This window comes from Rhinoraja longicauda, chromosome 7, assembly GCF_053455715.1.
Source record: "Rhinoraja longicauda isolate Sanriku21f chromosome 7, sRhiLon1.1, whole genome shotgun sequence".
NCBI classification, from domain to species: domain Eukaryota; kingdom Metazoa; phylum Chordata; class Chondrichthyes; order Rajiformes; family Arhynchobatidae; genus Rhinoraja; species Rhinoraja longicauda.
The window spans coordinates 17,496,939-17,520,149 of NC_135959.1; the positions used below are offsets into that span (position 1 = coordinate 17,496,939).

The 23,211-nt window shown below is 43.4% G+C and overlaps 1 protein-coding gene across 4 annotated transcripts in view; it reads left to right on the forward strand.

Moving 5' to 3' along the window:
* LOC144595114 (ankyrin repeat domain-containing protein 10-like) overlaps positions 1–18,203 on the forward strand; it is a 55,364-nt gene extending 37,161 nt beyond the window's left edge. For 3 of the 4 annotated variants that reach the window (XM_078402181.1, XM_078402184.1, XM_078402182.1), the window contains 2 exons: positions 3,206–3,450; positions 16,486–18,203. In XM_078402181.1, the coding sequence (XP_078258307.1) occupies positions 3,206–3,450; positions 16,486–16,979 (739 nt within the window). In that variant the 3' untranslated portion in view covers positions 16,980–18,203. Of the gene's footprint in view, positions 1–3,205; positions 3,451–6,012; positions 6,902–16,485 lie in introns of those variants that run through there. The other variant, XM_078402185.1, reaches the window with a different exon arrangement.
* Positions 18,204–23,211: the final 5,008 nt, after the last annotated feature.

Genomic DNA, 23,211 nt, shown 5'->3' on the forward strand with positions numbered 1-23,211 from the left:
ACCAAATATTTCGCTTGGGCAGCTTGCAGCCCAGTGGTATGAACATCGACTTCTCAAACTTTAGATAGGTCCTCTGTCCCTCTCTTCCCCTCCCCTTCCCAGATCTCCCTCTATCTTCCTGTCTCCACCTATATCCTTCCTTTGTCCCGCCCCCCTGACATCAGTCTGAAGAAGGGTCTCGTCCCGAAACATCACCCATTCCTTCTCTCCTGAGATGCTGCCTGACCTGCTGAGTTACTCCAGCATTTTGTGAATAAATACCTTCGATTTGTACCAGCATCTGCAGTTATTTTCTTATACTTTAGATTTTCTCAGATCTACTCCAAATACTGCTCTTCGATCTGTCTTCAGATGCAGATGTTTCATGGCTAGAGTTGGACAATATTACTTTAACGTAAGGCTTTACCTAATTGACGGAAGATGTCCTTACCTGTGAGCTTTGGTCATTTGTATATTGCAAATGATGTGAGAACTTTGCACATATCTAATAGGCTTTATCCAATTACTCATATACATGTGTCAGTTCTTCTTGCTTTCAACCATGCAGCACCAAAACATATCTTTTGTCTTCTCTTACTCGTCATATGGCTCCTGTTAAATTGTCTGATGCTTGATTATTGGATCTGAATTATCTTCTTACATGGTACGCATGGATAAGATCCACAACATTGCTGCTGCTTGACGATTGCTGTTCTTAATGCATTTACCATTAAATTGCATTGTCAGTATTTCCAATCAATCTAGCTGTGGTATCGCTTGGAAGTTTTGAACGCTTGGGTAAAAGTTTGCAAAGGGTTTCAGTGGTGTTGCCAACTGATAAACTGCAGTTAAATAAACAGTTGATAAGCTCTATCTGGATCAAGGTGCTCTTCCTAGTTAAGGAAACGTTAATCAACTATAATTAAAGCTGGAGACATGAGACTGCAGATGCTGGAATGAGCAAAAATAAAATGCTGGAGGAACTCAGCAAGTCAGGCTGCATTGTGGAGGGTCATTGACAGACAATACTACTGGTTGAGACACTCCTCAGATTGATCAGTCTGAAGAAGTGTTCAAACTTGAAACATCGACTGCCTGACCTGCTGAGTTTCTCTAGCAGTTTGTTATTTTGCTTATAATTAAAGCATTTCATTGATTTCCACTCTCCTCTCGGGAATGTTTAAAGACAGAATAAGCATAATCTAGTTAGAAATTGAAAAATGACCCATTTTATGAAAATAAAAATTTCAAAGAATATTTTATGTGTTTGTCTTCAGCATATGTTTTCGGTTTATTGTTCTCTCTAAAGTGTTAGGTTGAATCTGAAACATGAAGCTCGGTGGTAGTTTGCAATAGTTGCAGACTTTGTTGCTTGTTCAGTGTGACATTATTATTGCAGATTTAACCTTTTCACAAATTGCAATTTTATAAAACATACTTAAATAAAATACTCTTTTTTTTTTTTTAACGCTTTCTGAAACTCTGGCATAACAGTTTTATCCACTCTAATTGAAATCTGGCTTTTAATATTATTATCTCAATTAGGTGTTATTTGATTTCTAAGCCTTTGGGCCAAGAAATAACTTTGGGAAATCATCTCCAAGGACTCAATAACTGGAAAGTATGGTTCACGTTCATAAACCAATTCATTCCAGTGCACTTTATATAGAGTTGGACAGAATTTGGTATGAAGATATTGTTGATCTAAAGCTTGGTCTTTGTGGTTTCAAGGAATATCTTCCTTGAAAGTGAGGGGAGTGTTATCTATATGTACCAATATGAGACCTTCCTGGGTCTGAATCTGAAAGAAGATATATTTAGCAAATGACAGGGCAAGGAGGGGATATGTGTAAAGAGTCAGACCCTATGCTTGTAAAGTATTGGGTCGCAGTAATGAAGTGAGGGGGTGCTGGTGCAACCTGAAAAAAACTAGATCCTTCCTAGATGAAGAGGATTTAGATGTTAGCAATATAAGGGAAATTAGAAATTTAGCACTAGAGAGAGAGAGAGAGAGAGATAGAGAGAGAGGGGAAAAAAAGAGTTGTCCCAGTGAAAGGATTTCAATACCTGACATTTATCCCAGCCCTATGAATGACGTGAATATTAAAAAACCTACAGATGCCAGAAATCTAAAATAAAATAGAAAATATTGGAAATATTCAGGTGGTCAGGCTGCATCTATGGCAAGGGAAACGATTGATGTTTCAGATCAAAGACCCTACATCAGAACTAGAAGGAATGGGAAGTGTTAAGCAGTAATGGGGGGATATTTCTGATGGGGTAGAAATAGGACAACATGGGGATAAGCAGTAAACAAGGTTATCTAGGCAATGGGTGAACTTCTGCATTGTCTATTCAGTGCTAGAAATGTAAAGGTCTTGGGTGTAAGGTGAATAGGCGAATTGGTAGGAGCGTGGCATGGAGCATAGGATCAGCCAGAAACAGCGAATGGTGCAGCAAACTCAGAGCCACAAACTGATGTCCCTTGTACTTACCCAATTCTCTTGTCACCCTGCAAACACAGTTACGATTGAGTCGTATCACTGAAAGAACAAAGTAGATTAGCTTGCAAAGCTCAGATCAGTTAAGGAAGCCAGGACGAGCATCAAAGCATTGCATGCTCGACCTCTCTGCCACACCATGTTTCTAGTTTTAGAGACAATTAATGTATTCTAATTGATACTACCCCAGAACTAGTGAATCAGATAGAATAAGATAGCTGCAGAGAGGTATTTAATTTTGAACCATTTTAAATGTAATCATTCAAGTTTTTCCAGTTTGAACATTAGAGCTAAGGAAAGTGTCACTGGTTTGTGCTTCCATTTTGTAAATGTTAATGATGTTAAAATTTAATAAATAGTCCAGATTGATAATTTAAAATTATAAATGCCAGATATTTCTTATTCGAGTGAATAAAAAAGTTTTGTTTAAAACTGCATTTCTAAAAAGGGGTTGAATTTGCTCGTGATTGGCTACTTTTGAAATCTGCTTCAGATACCCATGCTTGACTATAATTTCCAATTAAGCAAAGCTAATTTCAGAACCAAGTACAAATGCTCTAATGCTGTTATTGGTAGATTACTTTAACGTATTTATTTGTCATGCAATTTTTCATATCGCCTTCAACAAATTGCCCGACTAATCTTTCCCATATGTCCAGATCTCTCCTGTGTTTGAAACATTGCGCCAGGGTGGAGTTTAATTGTTTCCATGTTGCTTTGTGCAGTTTAAGGAATGCCAATGGGTTGACAGCAGCTCAGCTCGCCCTGGCTCAGGGGTTCCGTGAATGCTCCCAGTTCCTGTGCAGTGTGCAGAACCATCAGTTGAATGGTTTCTACACCAATGGCATCGCCAGCGGTCTGTACCGGGATAACCTGATCACAGACGGACTAAACGGCTACACAGGAACTAACCGCAAGAGAAGCTACGAAGAATCTGACTGCAATGGAGTTAAGAAACCTAGAACTGAAGGTATGCATCTTCATCCATTTATTCATGGTATTACTTTTCATAAGAGTCATGTCAGATCATTTTTGCATTTGAGTTGTTATCTTGGGAACACTACAGTAATCACCCGAATGGAGAGAGGAACAAATATCATCCACCTTATCATTACATGCACCATCAGCTATACCTCGGTATGCAGCTCTCTCACCTTTTAGCAAGAAGGTACAGTTCATTCGCACAAATTTGCTTCAATACAGTGCTGAGGGAGTGCTGCACTCCCGTCTGTGCTATGTTTCAGAAGCAAGATTACACTGAAAAAATCTGCATCCTCAGCTAAATGCAAATGATCCGAAGGCAATTGTATCATAGAGTGACTCCAGTTTCCTAGGTCAATGCTTATTACTCAGGCAACACTACAAAAGCAGTATCGGCATAGAATCCCTGCTGTTTTAATGATCTCGATGTGCATGGATTGATCATTGTATTTTCTATATTTTGACCATGATTCCACATCACTGACATTTGAACTACTTTGACAAGCTACGGCTCATAAAAAATGCAAATCTGCTTATCATTCCACTTCAATTTATAGGATCTTCCTTCATGAGATGAAGGGATTTTGTTTTCCCAGATGTTCTACCAAATTTAAGGGTTTTCAAAGAATCCCTTCCCTGTTCTAGACGTTAGAGCAATGGGACATTGCACAAGTAAAAACCCAACCTGAGTTCAGGAACACTTCAAGGATGCCTCAAATAATTCATAATTGAAATTCTAAATTTGTTTTTAACATGTAGCTTGGCCTTTCATTCCTGAAATACCTGGGGTCTGATTTTCCACTTGCTCATTTTCTGGTTTTTTTCCATACCATTCATATCCCTTTTTAACGATGCGAAGGATTTAAAACTGATCACTACCAAGGACTCAATTCACATTTCCTCTGCTTGTAGTTCCTTCGTGCTAGGGTTGGATCATGGTCTTGGATCTTGGCTAGATCCCGGAGGAGAAGTGGGTAATGTGTTAACCTAGCTGTGAATACTCAATCCCAATATGTAACAGACCCCAGTCCCTGTCTCTCCACGTTTTCTCTCGGCATCCTGGCTCTCAATAATTGGGTAGAATTGCTTACACTTGTAGTGTGTGAGGATCCCATCTACATTGACGATACCACACTCAACAAACAGTTCCTGCTCAGCATAGAGTCCAGCCAGCGTTAACTATTCCTATTTGAATCATGTATCCAAAACGTTTTAACGTTCGCCAAATTGGACATTTCTGCTCCTCCAGTGGAAATATAATTGAGATTCTAATTTTTCCTTTGCTATACACCTCCCACCCCTCTCCATACATCCTTCCCGACCCTCACACTCTTTCTCCACTCTCCACTTACCTCCTTACACTCCGACCCACCCTCTCTACCTACCCTCCATTTTCTTCTCTGCATTCCCTCTCCTCTCTACACTCCTTCCTTACACTCTGGCCCCCACCCCTCGCTACACTATCCACTCAGGGCACTTTATTTATTTATCTGCCACATTTGGCATATTTGAGACTTTTTAGAGTATTCTAATACATTTCAAACATGTTTTAATGTTCGACATCTGCACGTTGCTTTACCATGGAATAGCTGGACATTTCCCTGACATTGTTACTGCTCCAGGTTCGGGGTTCTAAAATCAAATAGCAAGTATTAAAAATAGAGAGTGTAGGAATTTTGATTTCATTGCTCAAAAAAAGTGATCACATCACCATTGAAATGCATTTTAATTAAAATTTACTGTGCGAAGGCATCACTGAGTGTTAGTTTTTAATTTTTCAGTAATACCAGGGGCACGTTGAGAATTAATCGGAGTACACACAGTATGAGCATCATCAGACAAGGGTGCCTCACTGGCGGTGACACTCAGGAGAAGTGGATGATGCACCCGGAGTGCCAATCTGGCAAGCTGTGAACACACTGGGAGTGATTGTCGGGAGAGGGGTGTAGTACACTTCGAGCTCTGTTGGGTGGGAAGTGTACTAGACTGGGAGCACTGTTGCGAGAGGGACGTGTCACACTTGGAGTGACTATCAGGAGAGGAGTGTGTCAAACTGGGAACAACTATCGGGAGAGGGGTGTAGCACACTAGGACCATTGTCGGGAGAGAGTGAACTAAACTGGGAGTGACTGTCAGGAGAGGGATGTGTCACACTAGGAGCAACTATCAGGAGTGGGATGTAGCATAGTGGGACCTTTGTCGGGAGAGAGTGTACTAGACTGGGAGCGACTGTCAGGAGAGGGGTGTGTCAAATGGAAAATGATTATTGGGAGTGACATTAGCACATTGGGATCGGCTGTTGGAGAAGGGTATACCACATTGGGAGAGACCTTTGGGACAGGTATACTGCAGTGATAGCCTGCTGCCAAATACTCTGGTGTCATAGACTTACAATGGAGCCCTCTGATAGACAGCTATGATGTTTGCAGGTGATATGGTTACTGCGGAGCAAATTACAGGACTTGCAGTAGTTCCATGTTGGTAGGCTGGTCTTGTCTACGGAGCACGCCGATATGCATCTGTGCTTACGGGAGATTCCTCCTTCTCACAGCTCTAGGCATTGATGGCTTCTGGACAGCGGCAGACAGTATCGCCGATGACAACCTCGGCATCTTCGGTACAGTGCTGAAACCTCGTGCCAGTTCAGTTGAGGCTGGAGGAATCCCAGCTCAGGCTGACAACAATCAGATCACGGTGGAACCCGCAGCTCAGGATGGGGTGTCTCTTAGGGGCCAAGATTTTGAAGTCTTCACAGTCTCTCCAATGCAGACCCCATGCCGCTGTCTCAATAAATATGCTTATGACTTTTGACATCCTGCAGTTACAAAGGCTGCTTTTGCTCTAAGTGTGACTCGAGAACCTAGACCACTGCTTTCCAGCGATCCCTTACCATCGCCGCTCGATTGGCATAAAGTGGTGTTTTAAAACAAAACAAAAAAATTAAACCTTGGGCAACACTCATTTTGGAGCAATTATTTCTGGATGGCTGCCAAGGTATCAGCAGTGATTGTAATTGATTAGCTCTGGGTTGCCTGAGTGCTCATTAAGTACAAGTTTTTTCCTGCATGGATTAAGTGTACAACATACCAGTGAAAAATCTGTTCTATCTTGATCTTCGTCCATTATGGTGTGCTGTTTGCTTTGTTTGGACGTGTTGTCCCTCTGAAAGATCCCTCCAATCCACTGAAGAGTAATGAAGGAGACTATTGACCCCTCAGATATTAACTCAAAAAGCAGATTACTGCTGTAATCTCATTCCTTTATGGGGGATCTTATTGTGGAATATGCTCTGTTTCCTGTGTTATAATAATCACGTTTCATAAATAACTTCACGAGCAGTGAGTTGCTCTGGGATGTTCTGAGATTACAAAAGGTGCTGTAGAAACTTTTTTACTTCTGATAGCTTTGGTGCTTTGAGATGCTAACGTGTCCAAACACCGTTTCCAGTAAGTTTCAAAAAAATAAATACCTTTGATACTTCAGTGCTGTTTTTTTTGTCTTTGTTGTTGGTTTTATTCTCATTCCTTCATTAACACAGCAACTCCCAAGCTGAGTAATCACTCTAAAAGCTTCTAACCTTGCTTATCCAGTATTAGCCAGCTGTTCAAGTGTAATTGTTTTCATAGCCAAGTCCTAGTTTATTCTTCTCGGCGTCTGTGATGGATTGGTGCTGGCTTCCTCCTCAAGTGATGGTAGTCACTTCCCCTTTACTCTGGTCCAATTCATTTCTATATGATCATGCCCAGTCTGCTGTGCTTACCTCACCTTACCAAATAGACTTTCGTAAGTGGTTATGAAGCTCTGAATATTTTATTACTCCTGCTGCAGAAACCTGGTAGGCGTGATGTTTTATATATGTGTGTGAGATCCTAATTTGTGCTGACTTTAGATCTGCTGCAACAGACATACAGGTTTGTAGGATAATTGGCTTTGGTTAAAAAAATATATATAAATTGTCCCTAGTGTGTAGAATAGTGTTAGTGTACAGGGATCACTGGTTGGCGCGGACTTGGTGGGCCAAAGGACCTATTTCCGCGTTGTATCTCCAAACTAACCTCTAAACAAAACTAAAAAAACTTTATTTGGATTTTATGACTTAATGTATCACCACTGCTGGGCCATACCACTCACAATAGCACCACATCTGCTAAATCGACTAGACTGAGTCCTGTTAATGGCAATGTCTTGCCAATCAGTGAATTTACAGAAAATAACATGATTTATTTACAAAGAGAACACTGGGAACACTGAAGTTTGACATCGTACAATGTTTGCATTTCCCCACTGCTCGTAGAATGTTTCCTCCCCAGACATGAGCACTCTGCAAAACATGGCAAGGGGAGAACATCTTTGCAGAATGTAAACACTGATAGCACAGCCTCATGACTCAATTTACATTTTCAGACAAATATGATTCCGTAATTGGATTTTTGCTAAACTGTAATTACAAGTTTAAACATTCAACCCCATAACCACTCAAAAGTCAACTTCACACTAGTTAAGTAATCCATACCACTACATGCAGGAAAGGGCAGCCAGTGAATGTGATTCAGGTGCATATACTGAGCCTTGCACTACATAATTATTTCTCTTATTGTTGGATTGCGGGTGACGAAATCTTGTCCAAAATACTTGTTTTTTTTGGATGACAATAAAGGTTATTCTGATTCTGATTCAGTCATATTTATCGGATGCAAATCGGACCAGTTCCAGAGAATTTTACGTCTGCACCAAGGTACCAATGAGTGTAAGCCACGAAAAAAAGGTATTCCAGCCATATTAATGCAGAATTTTAATCAAAGATTGAGGTATGAGAATAGAGATGGTCGGAAGAGGCTTAGAGCTTTTGATTCGATTAATCCTTTTCCAAAGTTAGGAATGACTGGTCCTAAATTCATTTCAGTACTTAAGTGGTAAAGGATAATTATTAGAAAGAGTGGGAGGTTGTATGGGGGAACAAGCAATAACTTAAAATCAACCTGAGGTAGCCCTGACTTGAACTGCAAAGAATGCCAAACTTCTGCACGTTAAATAGGCGGGCATAAATATACCAGATGGTTACCACTTTGGGAGGAAGAGTTGAATGTTATTTAAATAGCTTGAGTCTGTTGTCACAGCGAAGAAAAACCAGTAAACTTGTACTGTGAGTACAAAGTTAACATAACACAAAAGCAGGCGAGTGGAATGTTGTCTTATTGCAAGACAGTTACAGTACGAGACCGCACCTGGAGTACTGCTTACAGTTTTGGTTTCCTTATTGAACAGAGAATATTTGATTTGGTGGGATGGGGAGTACAGCAAAAACACAGGAGACCATTCAACCCATTACACCTTGGTGGTGCAGCAGTAGAGTTGCTGCCTTACAGCACTCACCGCGCCAGAGACCCGGGTTCGATCCTGACTACCGGTGCTGTCTGTATGGAGTTTGTACATTCTCCCCATGACCACATGGGTTTTCTCCAGGATCTCCGGTTTCCTCCCACACTCCAAGGACGTACAGGTTTATAGGTTAATTGGCTTGGTATAAATATAAATAGTCCCTAGTGTGTGTGTAGGATAGTGTTAATGTGTGGGAATTGCTGGTCCGTGCGGACTCGGTGGGCTGAAGTGCCTGTTTCCGCACTATCTCTAAACTAAATTTAACCTTGGTTGGACTGACAGAGGAGTGCAACTCTGATGAAATGACTGAGCTGTGCATTGTCACCGTTTGAATGAAAGGCCTCTGAAAATGCCTACAAGTGGCTGTCCATCATTCTCACCAACATCTGATTACAGGAGCTGGCCATCACCAAGGTCCGAGACCACAGTAACACACCTTGCCTTGATATAACCAAGGAGCTTTAAAATATATTGCCTAGTCAACGGGACCCAGATGTTACTTGACTAAGAGACTGGGTTTCTTCTGGTTGGACCGAACACACAGGAATATTTTCACATCAACCTGGATATCAATGGTTTCATAATGAACAAGAGAACATTCTTTGACTAATAATAAACATGGAAGTTGGAGCTAATGGTACCTAAATTATTTGCTGGATAATAAGACTAACAGGTAATGATTAGTTGAACTAGACATGTTGTTGACGAGCTCATATCAAACTAGCCTGTGAAAACACTTGACATGGTTTAAGGCAGTGTTTTTGATCATCATGGATAGTTTCACTCAACATTCTTGTCTGAAATGAATTAGCATTTCATTCTAATTGTTTAGTTTAGTTTATTGCCATGTGTACCGAGGTACAGTGTAAAGCTTTTTTGTTGCATGCCATCCAGTCAGTGGAAAGACTACACATGATTACAATCAAGCCATCCACATTCTTGCTATTGAGGGCGTGCAGCGTAGGTTCACTAGGTTAATTCCCGGAATGGCGGGACTGTCGTATGTTGAAAGGCTGGAGCAATTAGGCTTGTATACACTGGAATTTAGAAGGATGAGGGGGGATCTTATTGAAACATATAAGATAATTAGGGGATTGGACACATTAGAGGCAGGAAACATGTTCCCAATGTTGGGGGAGTCCAGAACAAGGGGCCACAGTTTAAGAATAAGGGGTAGGCCATTTAGAACGGAGATGAGGAAGAACTTTTTCAGTCAGAGTGGTGAAGGTGTGGAATTCTCTGCCTCAGAAGGCAGTGGAGGCCAGTTCGTTGGATGCTTTCAAGAGAGAGCTGGATAGAGCTCTTAAGGATAGCGGAGTGAGGGGGTATGGGGAGAAGGCAGGAACGGGGTACTGATTGAGAGTGATCAGCCATGATCGCATTGAATGGCGGTGCTGGCTCGAAGGGCTGAATGGCCTACTCCTGCATCTATTGTCTATTGTCTACGGATACGGGATGAAGGGAATAAGGTTTAGTGCAAGGTAAAGTCCAATTAAAGATAGTCTGAGGGTCTTTACTGAGGTAGATGGTAGGTCAGGATTGGTCTTCAGTTGTTGAGAGAACTGTTCATTTGCCTGATTAAAGCTGGGAAGAAACCTTTCCCTGAATCTGGAGGTATGCGTTTTCAAACTTCTGTACCTCTTGCCTGATGGAAGAGGGAGTGTCCGTGGTGAGACTCGTCCTTGATTATGCTGGTGACCTTGCCGAGGCAGCGTGAAGTTTAAATTGTTCGCAGGGTTTAATCGAATGTGGGATTATATTTAATTTCTTATTTTAAATACTATTTGTACAAGTTAATATATACATCGATCAGCCAAAACATTATGACCACCTGCCTAATATGCTGTTGGTCCTCCGTGTGCAGCCCCATACACAGCAGGGTGCGATGCACTGTGTATTGTGACACATTCCTCCCGTGACCACCATTAAAATTTTCTGTGACTTGTGCCACAGTAGAACCTTCTGTCAGTTCGGACCAGACGGGATAGCTTTTGTTGCCCTCGCACATCAATGAGCCTTGGGCGCCCAACCCCCTGTCGCCGGTTTGTGGTTTGTCCCTCCTCGGACCACTGTCGGTAGATACTCACCACAGCTGACCGGGAGCACTCCACAAGCCTTGCCGTTTCAGAGATGCTCTGATCCAGTCGTCTGCCCATAACAATTTGGCCCTTGTCAAAGTCGCTCAGGTCTTTACTCCTGCCCATTTCTCCTGCATCCAACACATCAACTTCAAGAACTGACAGTTCACTTGCTGCCTATTATATCCCACCCCTTGACAGGTGCCATTGTAACAAGATAATCAATGATATTCACTTCGCCTGTCAGTGGTCATAATGTTTTGGCTGATTGGTGTGTGTACACAGGAATCATAATTCACTTCTACTGCAGGTGAATGAGTAAGGAGGGTCATCAGGCTCTTTGCACAATGTGGTTTTCCATTCCTTGAAGATTCTTTAACCCTCTCTCTTTCCTTGGCCTTTGCTCCTCCAATCTGCTACAAGCTGACTTCAGTGAGTCGAGCAAGCTGCTGACCTTTAACTGAACTGGTGGGCACCTGGATCTGGATGGTGTGCAGGTAGAAATGAGCTTATCTTGGGCATAGACACTGCGGGCCGAAGGGCTGGCTCCTGTGTACTGCTCTGGGTTGTGTTTTGTTTTTGTTTTGTAACAGTGCAGGGCTGCTGGACAACAGCAACCCAACCCCGAACACACTCGTAGCCAGTTGCTAACGTGCTTCTTGTTTTATTTCCCCCATCGCAGCTTCTAGCTTTGTGACAGCAGACTCTTGAGGTAACAGTTGTGCTAATTTCAATAGACAATAGGTGCAGGAGGAGGCCATTCGGCCCTTCGAGCCAGCTGATCATTCTTAATCAGTACCCCGTTCCTGCCTTCTCCCCATGCTCCCTGACTCCGCTATCCTTAAGAGCTCTATCTAGCCCTCTCTTGAATGCATTCAGAGAATTGGCTTCCACTGCCTTCTGAGGCAGAGAATTCCACAGATTCACAACTCTGACTGAAAAAGGTTTCCTCATCTCAGTTCTAAATGGCCTACCCCTTATTCTTAAACTGTGGCCCCTTGTTCTGGACTCCCCCAACATTGGGAACATGTTTCCTGCCTCTAAAGTGTCCAACCCCTTAATAATCTTATACGTTTCGATAAGATCCCCTCTCATCCTTCTAAATTCCAGTGTATACAAGCCTAGTCGCTCCAGTCTTTCAACATATGAGAGTCCTGCCATTCCGGGAATTAACCTAGTAAACCTACGCTGCACGCCCTCAATAGCAAGAATATCCTTCCTTAAATTTGGACACCAAAACTGCACACAGTACTCCAGGTGCTGTCTCACTAGGGCCCTGTACAACTGCAGAAGGAACTCTTTGCTCCTATACTCATCTCCTCTTGTTATGAAGGCCAACATTCCATTGGCTTTCTTCACTGCCTGCTGTACCTGCATGCTTCCTTTCAGTGACTGACGCACTAGGACACCCAGATCTCGTTGTACGTCCCCTGTTCCTAACTTGACACCATTCAGATAATACTCAGCCTTCCTATTCTTACCACCAAAGTGGATAACCTCACACTTATCCACATTAAACTGCATCTGCCATGCATCCGCCCACTCACACAAGTGGGCTGAGGGAGGACGCCACACTAAACATTGGAGAGGGTGAGATGCAAGAAGGAAATGTCAAGCAAGCTGATTCAGTGCAATGCTTGCAGGATGTGGGAGGACAGGGACACTGCTGGTGCCTTGGGGATGTGCACACATTCTCGGTGTCCGAGCATGACGTGAGGTGGGCTCTGACGCGTGTGAACACGAGGAAAGCTGGAGGCCCAGATGGTATATCTGGGCGAGTACTAAAGTCTTGTGCTACTCAGCTTGCTCCAGTGCTCACCACAATATTTAACCTCTCCTTGGCAAAGTCTGTGGTCCCTGCATGCTTCAAAAGATCCATCATTGTACCGGTGCCAAAGAAGGCGGCACGGTAGCGCAGCGGTAGAGTTGCTGCTTTACAGCGAATGCAGCGCCGGAGACTCAGGTTCGATCCTGACTACGGGTGCTGCACTGTAAGGAGTTTGTACGTTCTCCCCGTGACCTGCGTGGGTTTTCTCCGAGATCTTCGGTTTCCTCCCAAACTCCAAAGACGTACAGGTATGTAGGTTAAATGGCTGGGTAAATGTTTTTTTTTAAATTGTCCCTAGTGGGTGTAGGATAGTGTTAATGTACGGGGATCGCAGGGCGGCACGGACTTGGAGGGCCGAAAAGGCCTGTTTCCGGCTGTATATATATATGATATGATATGATTAGACTTTCTGGACATCTTGGCCTATGTTTATTCTAGCCAAAAGTTAAAGAGTGAGTCAGAGCATAATCCTTGTCAAAAGAGACATGGCCTGGTGCTGAATCTGTTTCATGTCCATGAATGGCAGGGTGGGATATCAAAGAATGAGAAAGGCCATAAGAAAAGTCACACTGGTGGTGCCGTTCCTTTTATTCAAAACTTTTTCTCTGCGGAGCATAGAACCTAGTCAGGGAAAGAAAACTGGGAAATATTAAAGTTCAAATTCACTGATTTTGGTGAAAAGTAGTTTGTAGCTGCACAAAATATTAAGATGGCTGTCCACCCTTGGTAAAATAACCAATGGAAATGAAAGAACCAGGAGGTGTCAATGGAGAGAAGAGGAAGAGAGATCTCACCAAACTAGCATTGACTGAGATTCGGGGTCAGTTTTGGGGGATAGGCCTGATCCCCGTAGTTAGTCTGCTCATCAACATCACGTTATGCTCTGTGGTTCCAAGTACACAATACTTGTAAAGCTTAAAATATGTGCAACTAATTCATTTCTTCCAACAGCTTTGTACATGTGTTATTCTACACCTTCTGTTGCAACAATAAAGAAATCTCAATACTGAACCAAATGTTCCAGTCCCTTACTTTGGCTAGTTGGGTTATTTTTAATGTTACCTTATTCTTCTGTGTGGTTTCCTTTCATTTTCACTCCCCAGCCCTGATAGGTGACAACTCGTGGCAATTGCATCTTGAGTGTTCTGCCCCCAAGATGGAATTCTCCGTGTTCTGGATTGGAGTTAAAACTGGCTCCATTCCCTGTAGGGTGCAGTCAGGAGCTGAGTTTGCAGCCAGTGCTTTGCTGCCAAGTAGCATGTCTTGTGAAGGTACAGAGCACCCATGACAGAAACTTTGAAAAGGAAGAATCCCATTCTTGGAGCTAAAACTCTAGGCAAAAGATATAGAAGTGTGAAAATGCACACTTCCAGGTTCAGGAGCAGTTTCTTCCCAGCTGTTATCAGGCAACTGAACCATCCTACCTATAACTAGAGAGCAGTCCTGAGCTACTATCTACTTGATTGGACACCTTCGGTTTATCTTTGATGGACTTTACTGGACTTTGTCTTGCACTTCACGTTATTCCCTTTATCATTTATCTGTGGATGACTGGTACTCGAGTACACATGACAATAAACTAAACTAAACTATACTAAACAAAACAAATTGAAAGGGAAGGAAGATTATCATTAAAAAACGCACGTAATCTCTCCTTCCCAAAGCCTATTGCATCTTATCATCACCCTCAAATTTGCTGCACTAACTTAACTCCAGCTACCTGGTCTTAAGTGTAAAGCCACCTTAGCATCGACTGAATGTCCTGTCACTCCCAATAAGGTTCTCCATACCTGCCAGCCACACACCCGATGCAGTCACCATCCTCTCTACACAGCTGTCCTGAACACCAGGTTGAAATCCTGTTCCTGCTTCACATCAGCTTTCTCTCCTTCAGAGCTGCTGGAACCAACACTTCCTCCCCAGCCTCTCCACACTTCCCCACAGCCAACTGCACCAGTGTAAGCACCGTGGTGTTATTTCATGTTTAAGTTAGATGAGTGCAGCTGGGACATGTTGGCCGGTGTGGGCAAGTTGGGCCGAAGGGCCTCTTTCCACACTGTATCACTCTAGACTCTATGAGTCTAAACTGTATAAACGTTTGTTGCCGTGTTGCTGGTGTATGGTGTAGTGGGAGGAGGGACTGGAGGTATCGGGTGAATTTGGTTGCAAGGAAGGATGGGGAGTGGCTAATTACCTGCCTTGAATCCACACAAATATCTGCTACTTGCAGCGTAACAACCTGACCACGACCTTACCCAACGCCTGATCACTACCTCATCCAAAACCCTGACCACCCAACCCAACACCTGATCACTACCCCACCCACACCCTGATCACCCTGCCCAACACCAGACCTTCACCCCACCCACACCAAACTACCCACCCACTTCCAATACCACCCCATCAACACCCATCCACACCCCAACCATCCCATCAATACCTGGCCACCACCCCACCCACACCCTGATCATAACCTCTCCCAACACCAGACCTTCACCCCAACCACATGCAACCACCACCCCACCCACGTCCAAACTCCACTCCACCCACACCCCGATCACTACCCCACCCACAGCCCAACCATCCCATCACCTGATTACCCCAATACCCTGACCACCACCTCACCTATCACCGACCATCACCCCACCCAACACCTGACATTCACCTCACCCAACCCAACACCCGACGTCCACCTCACCCAACCCAAACCCAACTACCATCACATGCCAACACCTGGCCACTAACTAACCCAATAATCAGACCTCAACTCCACCTGACCACCATGCCACCCAACACCTAGTTCACAACCCCACCCTATTCCTGGCCATCACTCCACCTGAAGCCCCTACAACGACCCAGCGCAAGAGCCAACCACCACCACCTCCAACACCCCCACCCAACACCCCAGCCGTAATTCCAGCCAACAACTGACCACCACCTACCCTTGGCCCAACCACCTCACCCAACAACTGACCACCACCTACCCTTGGCCCGACCACCTCACCCAACAACTACCCCAACTCCATCAGTCTGAATTCACTTTGGACCGCCTCATGTATTCTCCAACTTTTAAATTTAAAAAAAATGTTTATCCAAAGCATCCTCTCTCTGTCATTATCATCAATGAATTATTTGTGTGTGTGTGTATGTATGTGTTGTGCACATATGTCTGTGAGTGTGTGTGTGAGTTAGAGTATGTGTAAATGAGTGTGTGAGTTAGTGTGTATTGTGAGAGTATGTGTATGAATCTAGATGAATGTGAGTGAGAGTGTATGAATCTGTCAGTGAATGTTTGTGTGTGTATTGAGTGAGTGAGTGTGAATCTGTCGGTGAATATTTGTGTGATTGAGTGCATATGAAAGTGTGAGTTAGTGTGTATTGAGTGAGAGTGTGTGTGAATCTGTTGGTGATTATGTAGATGTGATGAAGTGTGTGTTAGTGTGTATTAAGTGAGAGTGTGCACGTGAATCAGTATCAGTGAATGAATGGGTGAGTGTGCCTAACCAAGCTATGCCTGGAGGTCCAGGAGCCAGCCCTGCCTCAGACTGTTGCCGGAATGGGAGCCGGGGATGATGTCTACTCCTGCATGTTAGACACCTGGTGCCTCAGGCGATTGAAGCGGTTGTTGCCCGAAACCAATTACAATCGCGATTTACATTAATCTCTGCCCTAACTATAAGGTAATAATGGTTAGAAATGGTCCTGAGAAGTAACATTTGAAATGTTTCCACTCTCGCAGGTCTGTGTCTCAGCACCAGTGCAGGAGGCTTCAGTTTCCTGGACAAGCCGGTGACCAACCAAGCCTCTGCCAATGGGTTTGTCCACAGTTTCAGCTTCACCTCCCACCAAGTGAACGGAGGGAACGGCGACTTGCACGGAATGGCCGTGGAATTGTCCGGCGGTTTTTGCAACGACCCAACCTCACCCCCCTGCGGCGGAAGCGGATTTCAGGGCCAGGGAGTGGTGGGCTTGGGGATCTCCCCACCGCCATCCGAAATGTGCGGTGCCCTCCACCAGAATGGCAGTCCCAGCAGCTGCATGACCACCAAACCGCTCACAGAAGGGTTCCACGGTGATCACGACCCCCTCCACTACGGGCATTACCACGGCTTTGGAGACACGGCCGAGAGTATTCCTGACAACAGTTACATGGAGCATTCCAGCTCGGTCAAGGTGGAGCAGAGTTACAACAATGCGGTCTGTAGCGCAGTCCACCTTTTCCACGGTTCATAGGGTGGATTGCTGAGGAGCTGGGCGCAGGTGGTGGGTTGATGCTTGCTGGCGTCTCTGTAGTTGATCACACTGTTTCCCTTACAGGAATAAATGCAATGCTTGAACTTTGGAGATACATTTCAACTTAAAATGGTATTGTCTTGTCTCTGAAATTCAGGTCGGGATCCACACCCCCAGGCAGCATGGTTGGTTGTAGTGACCATTCCCTCCGTTGATGGAGAATTACTTTTGGCCAAGTTGTCAATGTTTGGTATCGGATTAAATTTTTTAAAAACATTACAAATGTCACTTTTGTTTACTTTTGTTCTAATGATTAAACACCAGGGATTGAACTTGTAACTGGAGCTGGTGATGGCCCTGACTCTGTAAATTCATCCCACATGAATGGAACTTTTTACCTTTAATCAGTGATAAAATTATCACTCCATATAATTTGAGTTTTGATAAACAATTTTACAGTGGTTGTCCATTGTTGGAAAACCCGTCATGTGGATATGTCAGTCTAGTAATCTGCTATTTATGTTCTGGGTTAACTCAAGGCCACATGACCTGATCCTAAAAGTGATGATCAGGGAAATTTGAACTCAGTGAATCTGGTGATTGGCAAACTGAGAAATGGCAAAATCCCAACTGTTTGTTGTGGAAGAAACCGTTATCTCCACCAGCTTGCCACTTTGTGACCGGCCCACACAAATAAATATCCATCCATAAAATACGCAACAGTTGAGAGTGATGATCTGTCCTATGTTTCAGTCTAGACATTACCATTATATTGGCAGGTTGATACAACCATATAACCATAGAACATTGATGTGTGTGTTAAAGATTGATGGTTACATGTTTAACGTGATGAAAGATGTATTCTTACAATTGTATACTTACAGCCATTTCTTTTCTCTTCTGCATGATTGAGAATTCACGCCACTGCTATTCAACTCTATTTGGTTCCTGAGTTTAACTAGCTCTCCGCAAACCTTGGTTATTGAGTATTGGTTATCTCAGCAAGTTGTTATTCTGTTTTTTTTTAAATGTGTGTTTCTATCCATTTATAAACTTGAGATATAATTGTTACATTTATATTTGAAGGAAAGTGCTTACTTCCAATGATTTCAGCTTAGAAACATGTTTAAAACCATTGTACTTGCAACATTTTTCTCGCTGCATGTTTCACATTTACCTGCTGCATTGGAAACTTTTACTTGTTTTTGTAAAATGATTGGTTTACAAAGGTATGAATAAAGATTTTTCACAATATTGTTTAAAAAAAATCTGCCAAGCTGTGTTTTGTTTTGAGCAATCTGAACGAGGTCTATCAATTATTCCAGTTTTATTCTTTTCACATCCATTTTCTCATTGACTCCTACTCATAGCTTGTTGGATCTTAGATAGGTATTTCAGAATTTTACAACCCAGCAGCATGAATATTGATTTCTCTAACTTCGTAATGCTTGCATTCCCCCTTTCTCCGTCGCTCCCCCACCATAGTCCTCTTGTTAATTTAACACTTTGTATTCCTTTGTTATCACCTCCTCTTCAGCCAACAATGGACCACTGTGGGCTCCACCTTTCCTGAGTCATCGATGCAGGCTCAGCTTTGTTCTGTACCTTCTCATACCTCTAGTGTCCCCCTCCCTGAGTCTGATCAAGGAGCTCGACCCGAAACATCACAATAGACAATAGAAAATAGGTGCAGGAGAAGGCCATTCGGCCCTTCGAGCCAGCACCGCCATTCAATGTGATCATGGCTGATCATTCCCAATCAGTACCCCGTTCCTGCCTTCTCCCCATACCCCCTGACTCCGCTATCCTTAAGAGCCCTATCCAGCTCTCTTGAATGCATTCAGAGAATTGGCCTCCACTGCCCTCTGAGGCAGAGAATTCCACAGATTCACAACTCTGACTAAAAAAGTTTTTCATCATCTCTGTTCTAAATGGCCTACCCCTTATTCTTAAACTGTGGCCCCTGGTTCTGGACTCCCCCAACATTGGGAACATGTTTCCTGCCTCTAACGTGTCCAACCCCTTAATAATTTTATACGTTTCGATAAGATCCCCTCTCATCCTTCTAAATTCCAGTGTATACAAACCTAGTCGCTCCAGTCTTTCAACATATGACAGTCCCGCCATTCCGGGAATTAACCTAGTAAACCTACGCTGCACGCCCTCAATAGCAAGAATTCCTTTCACCTATTCCTTTTCTCCAGAGGTGCTGCCGGACCCACAGAGTTACTCCAGCATTTGGTGTCTTATTTCAGAATATTGAATGGCTTTCATCACACACAGGTTTTATTGACCAGTATCTGTGGCTGCATTCACACATTATTTTTATTCTCTCTTAAAAGCAGACGGAGCATTTCTGCTGTTCAGACTGATTCTGATAAGTCACAACTTGATAATTTAATGACTCAGTCCAGGAGATAGTTTTGGACCAATCTACATAAATGGGAAGATAAAAGTTGAGTCTCAGAGAGTTAACACTTTCATTGAGATTGTTTTTTTGTAACTCAGTGGCCAGCCAAGCTGTCAAACACCAGTTGCAAGCTCGTTCTGGGACGGCAGAGGCCTCAGCCGAATATCCACAGCACTCGTTTAATATCAGGCTACTCTCCACGGTCTACGTCACAGTACATCTCCTGACATTTTGATCTTGTTGCATTACTGTCTGACCTCCCAAGACTTATTGTGCGGAAGTGGCACACTCTTGATAGATGATGAGGAAAGTGTCAGCGGTTAGCCCGTGGTCTTTCACCTTTCCCGCAAATGCGACTCAGCCCTTTGTCACTTGAATTGTCTAACAGCTTGCTTTTGTCAATTAAGTGAGGAATGTGAACTCAAAGTCATTTTAGTCCATACCAAAGGATAGGATTTATTTGATGAATGATGAGGTAGAAAATGACAGGTACAATTGAATTTCCCAATGAAAACTACACTGATTAACTACGTTATTTCTTGGTTTATAATTGGATCCATCTTCTTAAAATTCCTCTCAAAAGTCTGTGTGAGTTTACAATATCTCTGGTTACCCACATCACAACAGTGACAAAACTTCAAGTAGGACTCAATAGGTTCTGTAGCACTTTGGGTTGTGTTGAGAATGTGCAATATCTGAGCAAAAAGCAATTCTTTCCTTTACTGGCTGTTGGGAAGGGAGGTGCTCCCAATTCAGAGAGGCCTATGAAGTTGTCACATTGAAACGGTGATGAATAATTTGTAGAGACGAAATCTTCCAAATGAAGTAAGCAAAGATTATACCCAAAACATGCAGAACGCTCCAGCAAATCAAACAAACAATGTTCTATGTCAACTGGCTAACATTCATTAATTAGACCTTATTTTATGATGGCTAAAGTACGTATTAACTAGATCCCCTGTTAGAATTATGCAACATGGAAACAGGCCTTTCGGACCTACTCCTCCATGCCGTTGGAAGTTAGTCAAATCTTATTACAACTGAGGATTGATTGATTAATTCAACGATACAGCATGCAAACAGACCCTCAGCCCACTGAGTCCATGCCGACCTTCGATCATCCGTTCACACTAATTCTATGATATCCCACTTTCGCATCCACTGCTTACACACCAGGAGCAATTGACAGTAAACCTACAATTAACCTACAAACTCGCACGTCTTTGAGGTGTGGGAGAAAACCAGACCACCTGGAGGAAACCCACACGGTCACAGGAAGAATGTGCAAGCTCCACACAGATGGCACCCAAGATCAGGATCAAACAACTGATGCCACGAGACAGTAGCTCTACCAGCTGCACCACTGGATTTCATAGTCAAGAATCAAAAGCATTTAATTGTCTTATGTACCGAAACTGAACAATGAAATTCTTACTTTCCCACAGCACAACAGGTTTATAAACACTGTACACAATAGATAGCATAATAAATAAATAAAAAGTCAATTAATTTAAAAAACACAATATAGTGCAAAAGAAAACAAAGTCCCTCGTGCAACCAAGACGATCATATTTCAAAGTTTAATTGAAGTTTGTAGTGTTCAAGAGCCTGATGGTTGTTGGGAAGAAGCTGTTTCTGAACTTGGAGGTCATAGTTTTCAGACTCATACCTTATTTCCGATGGCAGGAGTGAAATGAGAGCATTGCCAGGATGGTGTGGGTCCTTGTTAATACTGGCTGCCTTTTTAAGCTAGCGCCTTCAACAGATTTCTTCGATGGTGGGGAGTATTTGCCTGACCATACCTGTGCCTATGTTTGAACCGTGAATCCTATTGTTACTGTGTACACAGAAGGTACAATTACTCTAACTAGACACTGAAAATCTCCATACATTACAAAGATTTCAGCATAAAGGAAAAAGGCAAGAAGATAGCACTTTTTCTTTCAATAATACACATTGTGGGTATTGCCGCAATTCTTGCCTTTGTCAATCGGCCCAAGTTCTCTCATTTCCTTCCTCAACCTCAAGGAGGATTCAGAGCAATTTCTTCTTGGAGTTTGTCCAGTGGAACTTGGCATCAATGTACACCAAGTGAGCACTTATTGCAAACAATGGTTTAAAATGGTCCCTGAAGCACAGAGTAGAGTTGTGCCAAGTTTAAGGAGTTACCAAAATATTTGCTTCACGCACCCTGAGGTGTGCAGAAGTTGGGACATTACTGCCACCTTGTGCCCAGCTGCAGTATGTATTTGCATTGCGTCTTCCTGAGTTTAGATTAGAGATACAGCGCCGACCAACAATCACCCCGTACACTAGTTCTATCCTGCACTCCAGGTACAATTTACAGAGGCCAGTTAACCTACAGACCTCAAACCTGCACGTCTTTGAAATGTGGGTGGAAACCGGAGCACCCGGAGAAAACCCACACAGTAGTCACAGGGAGAAGGTGCAAACTCCGTACAGACTAAACCCACAGTCAGCTACGAACCCGGGTCACTGCGCCACTGTGACGAGTTTTCTTGTTCCTGTGAATTAATTCACAAGTGAGAGAAACTTGGAAGCTGAGTTGTAATAAGCAATGTCCTTGCAGTGAGTTAAGTGATAATGTTTAATTAATATGCATGGTTTGAGACTGTAATCATCCAATCTCTCTCCCCCATACCCAGTGCCTTCTGAGAAAGAAAAGCAAAGATGGACAATATTAAGCTGAGCTCTCAGCTCATCCCCCCACCTTGCCGTTGTAGCTCCATCGCTGATCAACCTCCACACATCCCAGCCTCTAGAATTTACCACGCGCTCCTGATCGGCCCACTCAATCAACCCTCGTCCTCAGCACATCAAGAATATAGAAGTGTGTAGTTCAACAACAGTTCAACAGAGCTTTATTTGTCATTCGGTACCAAGGTACCGAACGAAACTACATAGCAGTCACACACAAAAAAAGAACACAAGGTGTAGGTCATGCTGCAGAGAATAGAAGTTGGGAGGTCATGTTGCTGAGTATAGAAGAGGGGAGGTCATGTTGCAGTTATATACAACGTTGGTGAAGCCACATTTAGAGCATCGTGTTCAGTTCTGGGCACCATGTTATAGGAAAGATGTCAAGCTGGAAAGGGTGCAGAGAAGATTTATGAGGATGTTGCCTGGACTCGAGCTATAGGGAGAGGTTAAACAGGTTAGGACTCTCTATTCCTTCGAGTGCAGGAAGATGGGGGGGGGGGGGGGGGTCTTATAGAAGTGTACAAAATCATGAGAGGAATAAAGAAAATCATGAGAGGAATAGATCGGGTAGATGCACAGTCTATTGCCCAGGGTAGGGGAATCGAGAGCCAGAGGACATAGGTTTAAGGTGAGGGGGAAAAGATTTCATAGGAACTTTGGGTAACTTTTTCACGCATAGGGTGGTGGGTATATGGAATGAGCTGCCCTAGGAGGTTGTTGAGGCAGGCACTATCGCAACGTTTAGGAAACATTTGGACAGGTGCATGGATAGGTTAGGTTTTGAGGGATATGGGCCAAACACAGGCAGGTGGGACCAGTGTAAATGGGACATGTTGGTCATGATAGGATCAACACTCGGCTCTCAGCCGTCATGATCAATGGTGGTGAAGAGTCGGGGAGAAGATATTGAGGTTCAAAGAACAATTCAGCACAGAATCAGGCCCTTTGGCCCGCAATATCTGTGCCAAACATGATGCCAAGATAAAGCTAATCTCATCTGCCTGCACATAATCCATATCCCTCCATTCTCTGCACATCCATCTACCCATCTAAATGCCACAATCGAATCTGCCTCCACCACCACCTCTGGCAGTGCATTCC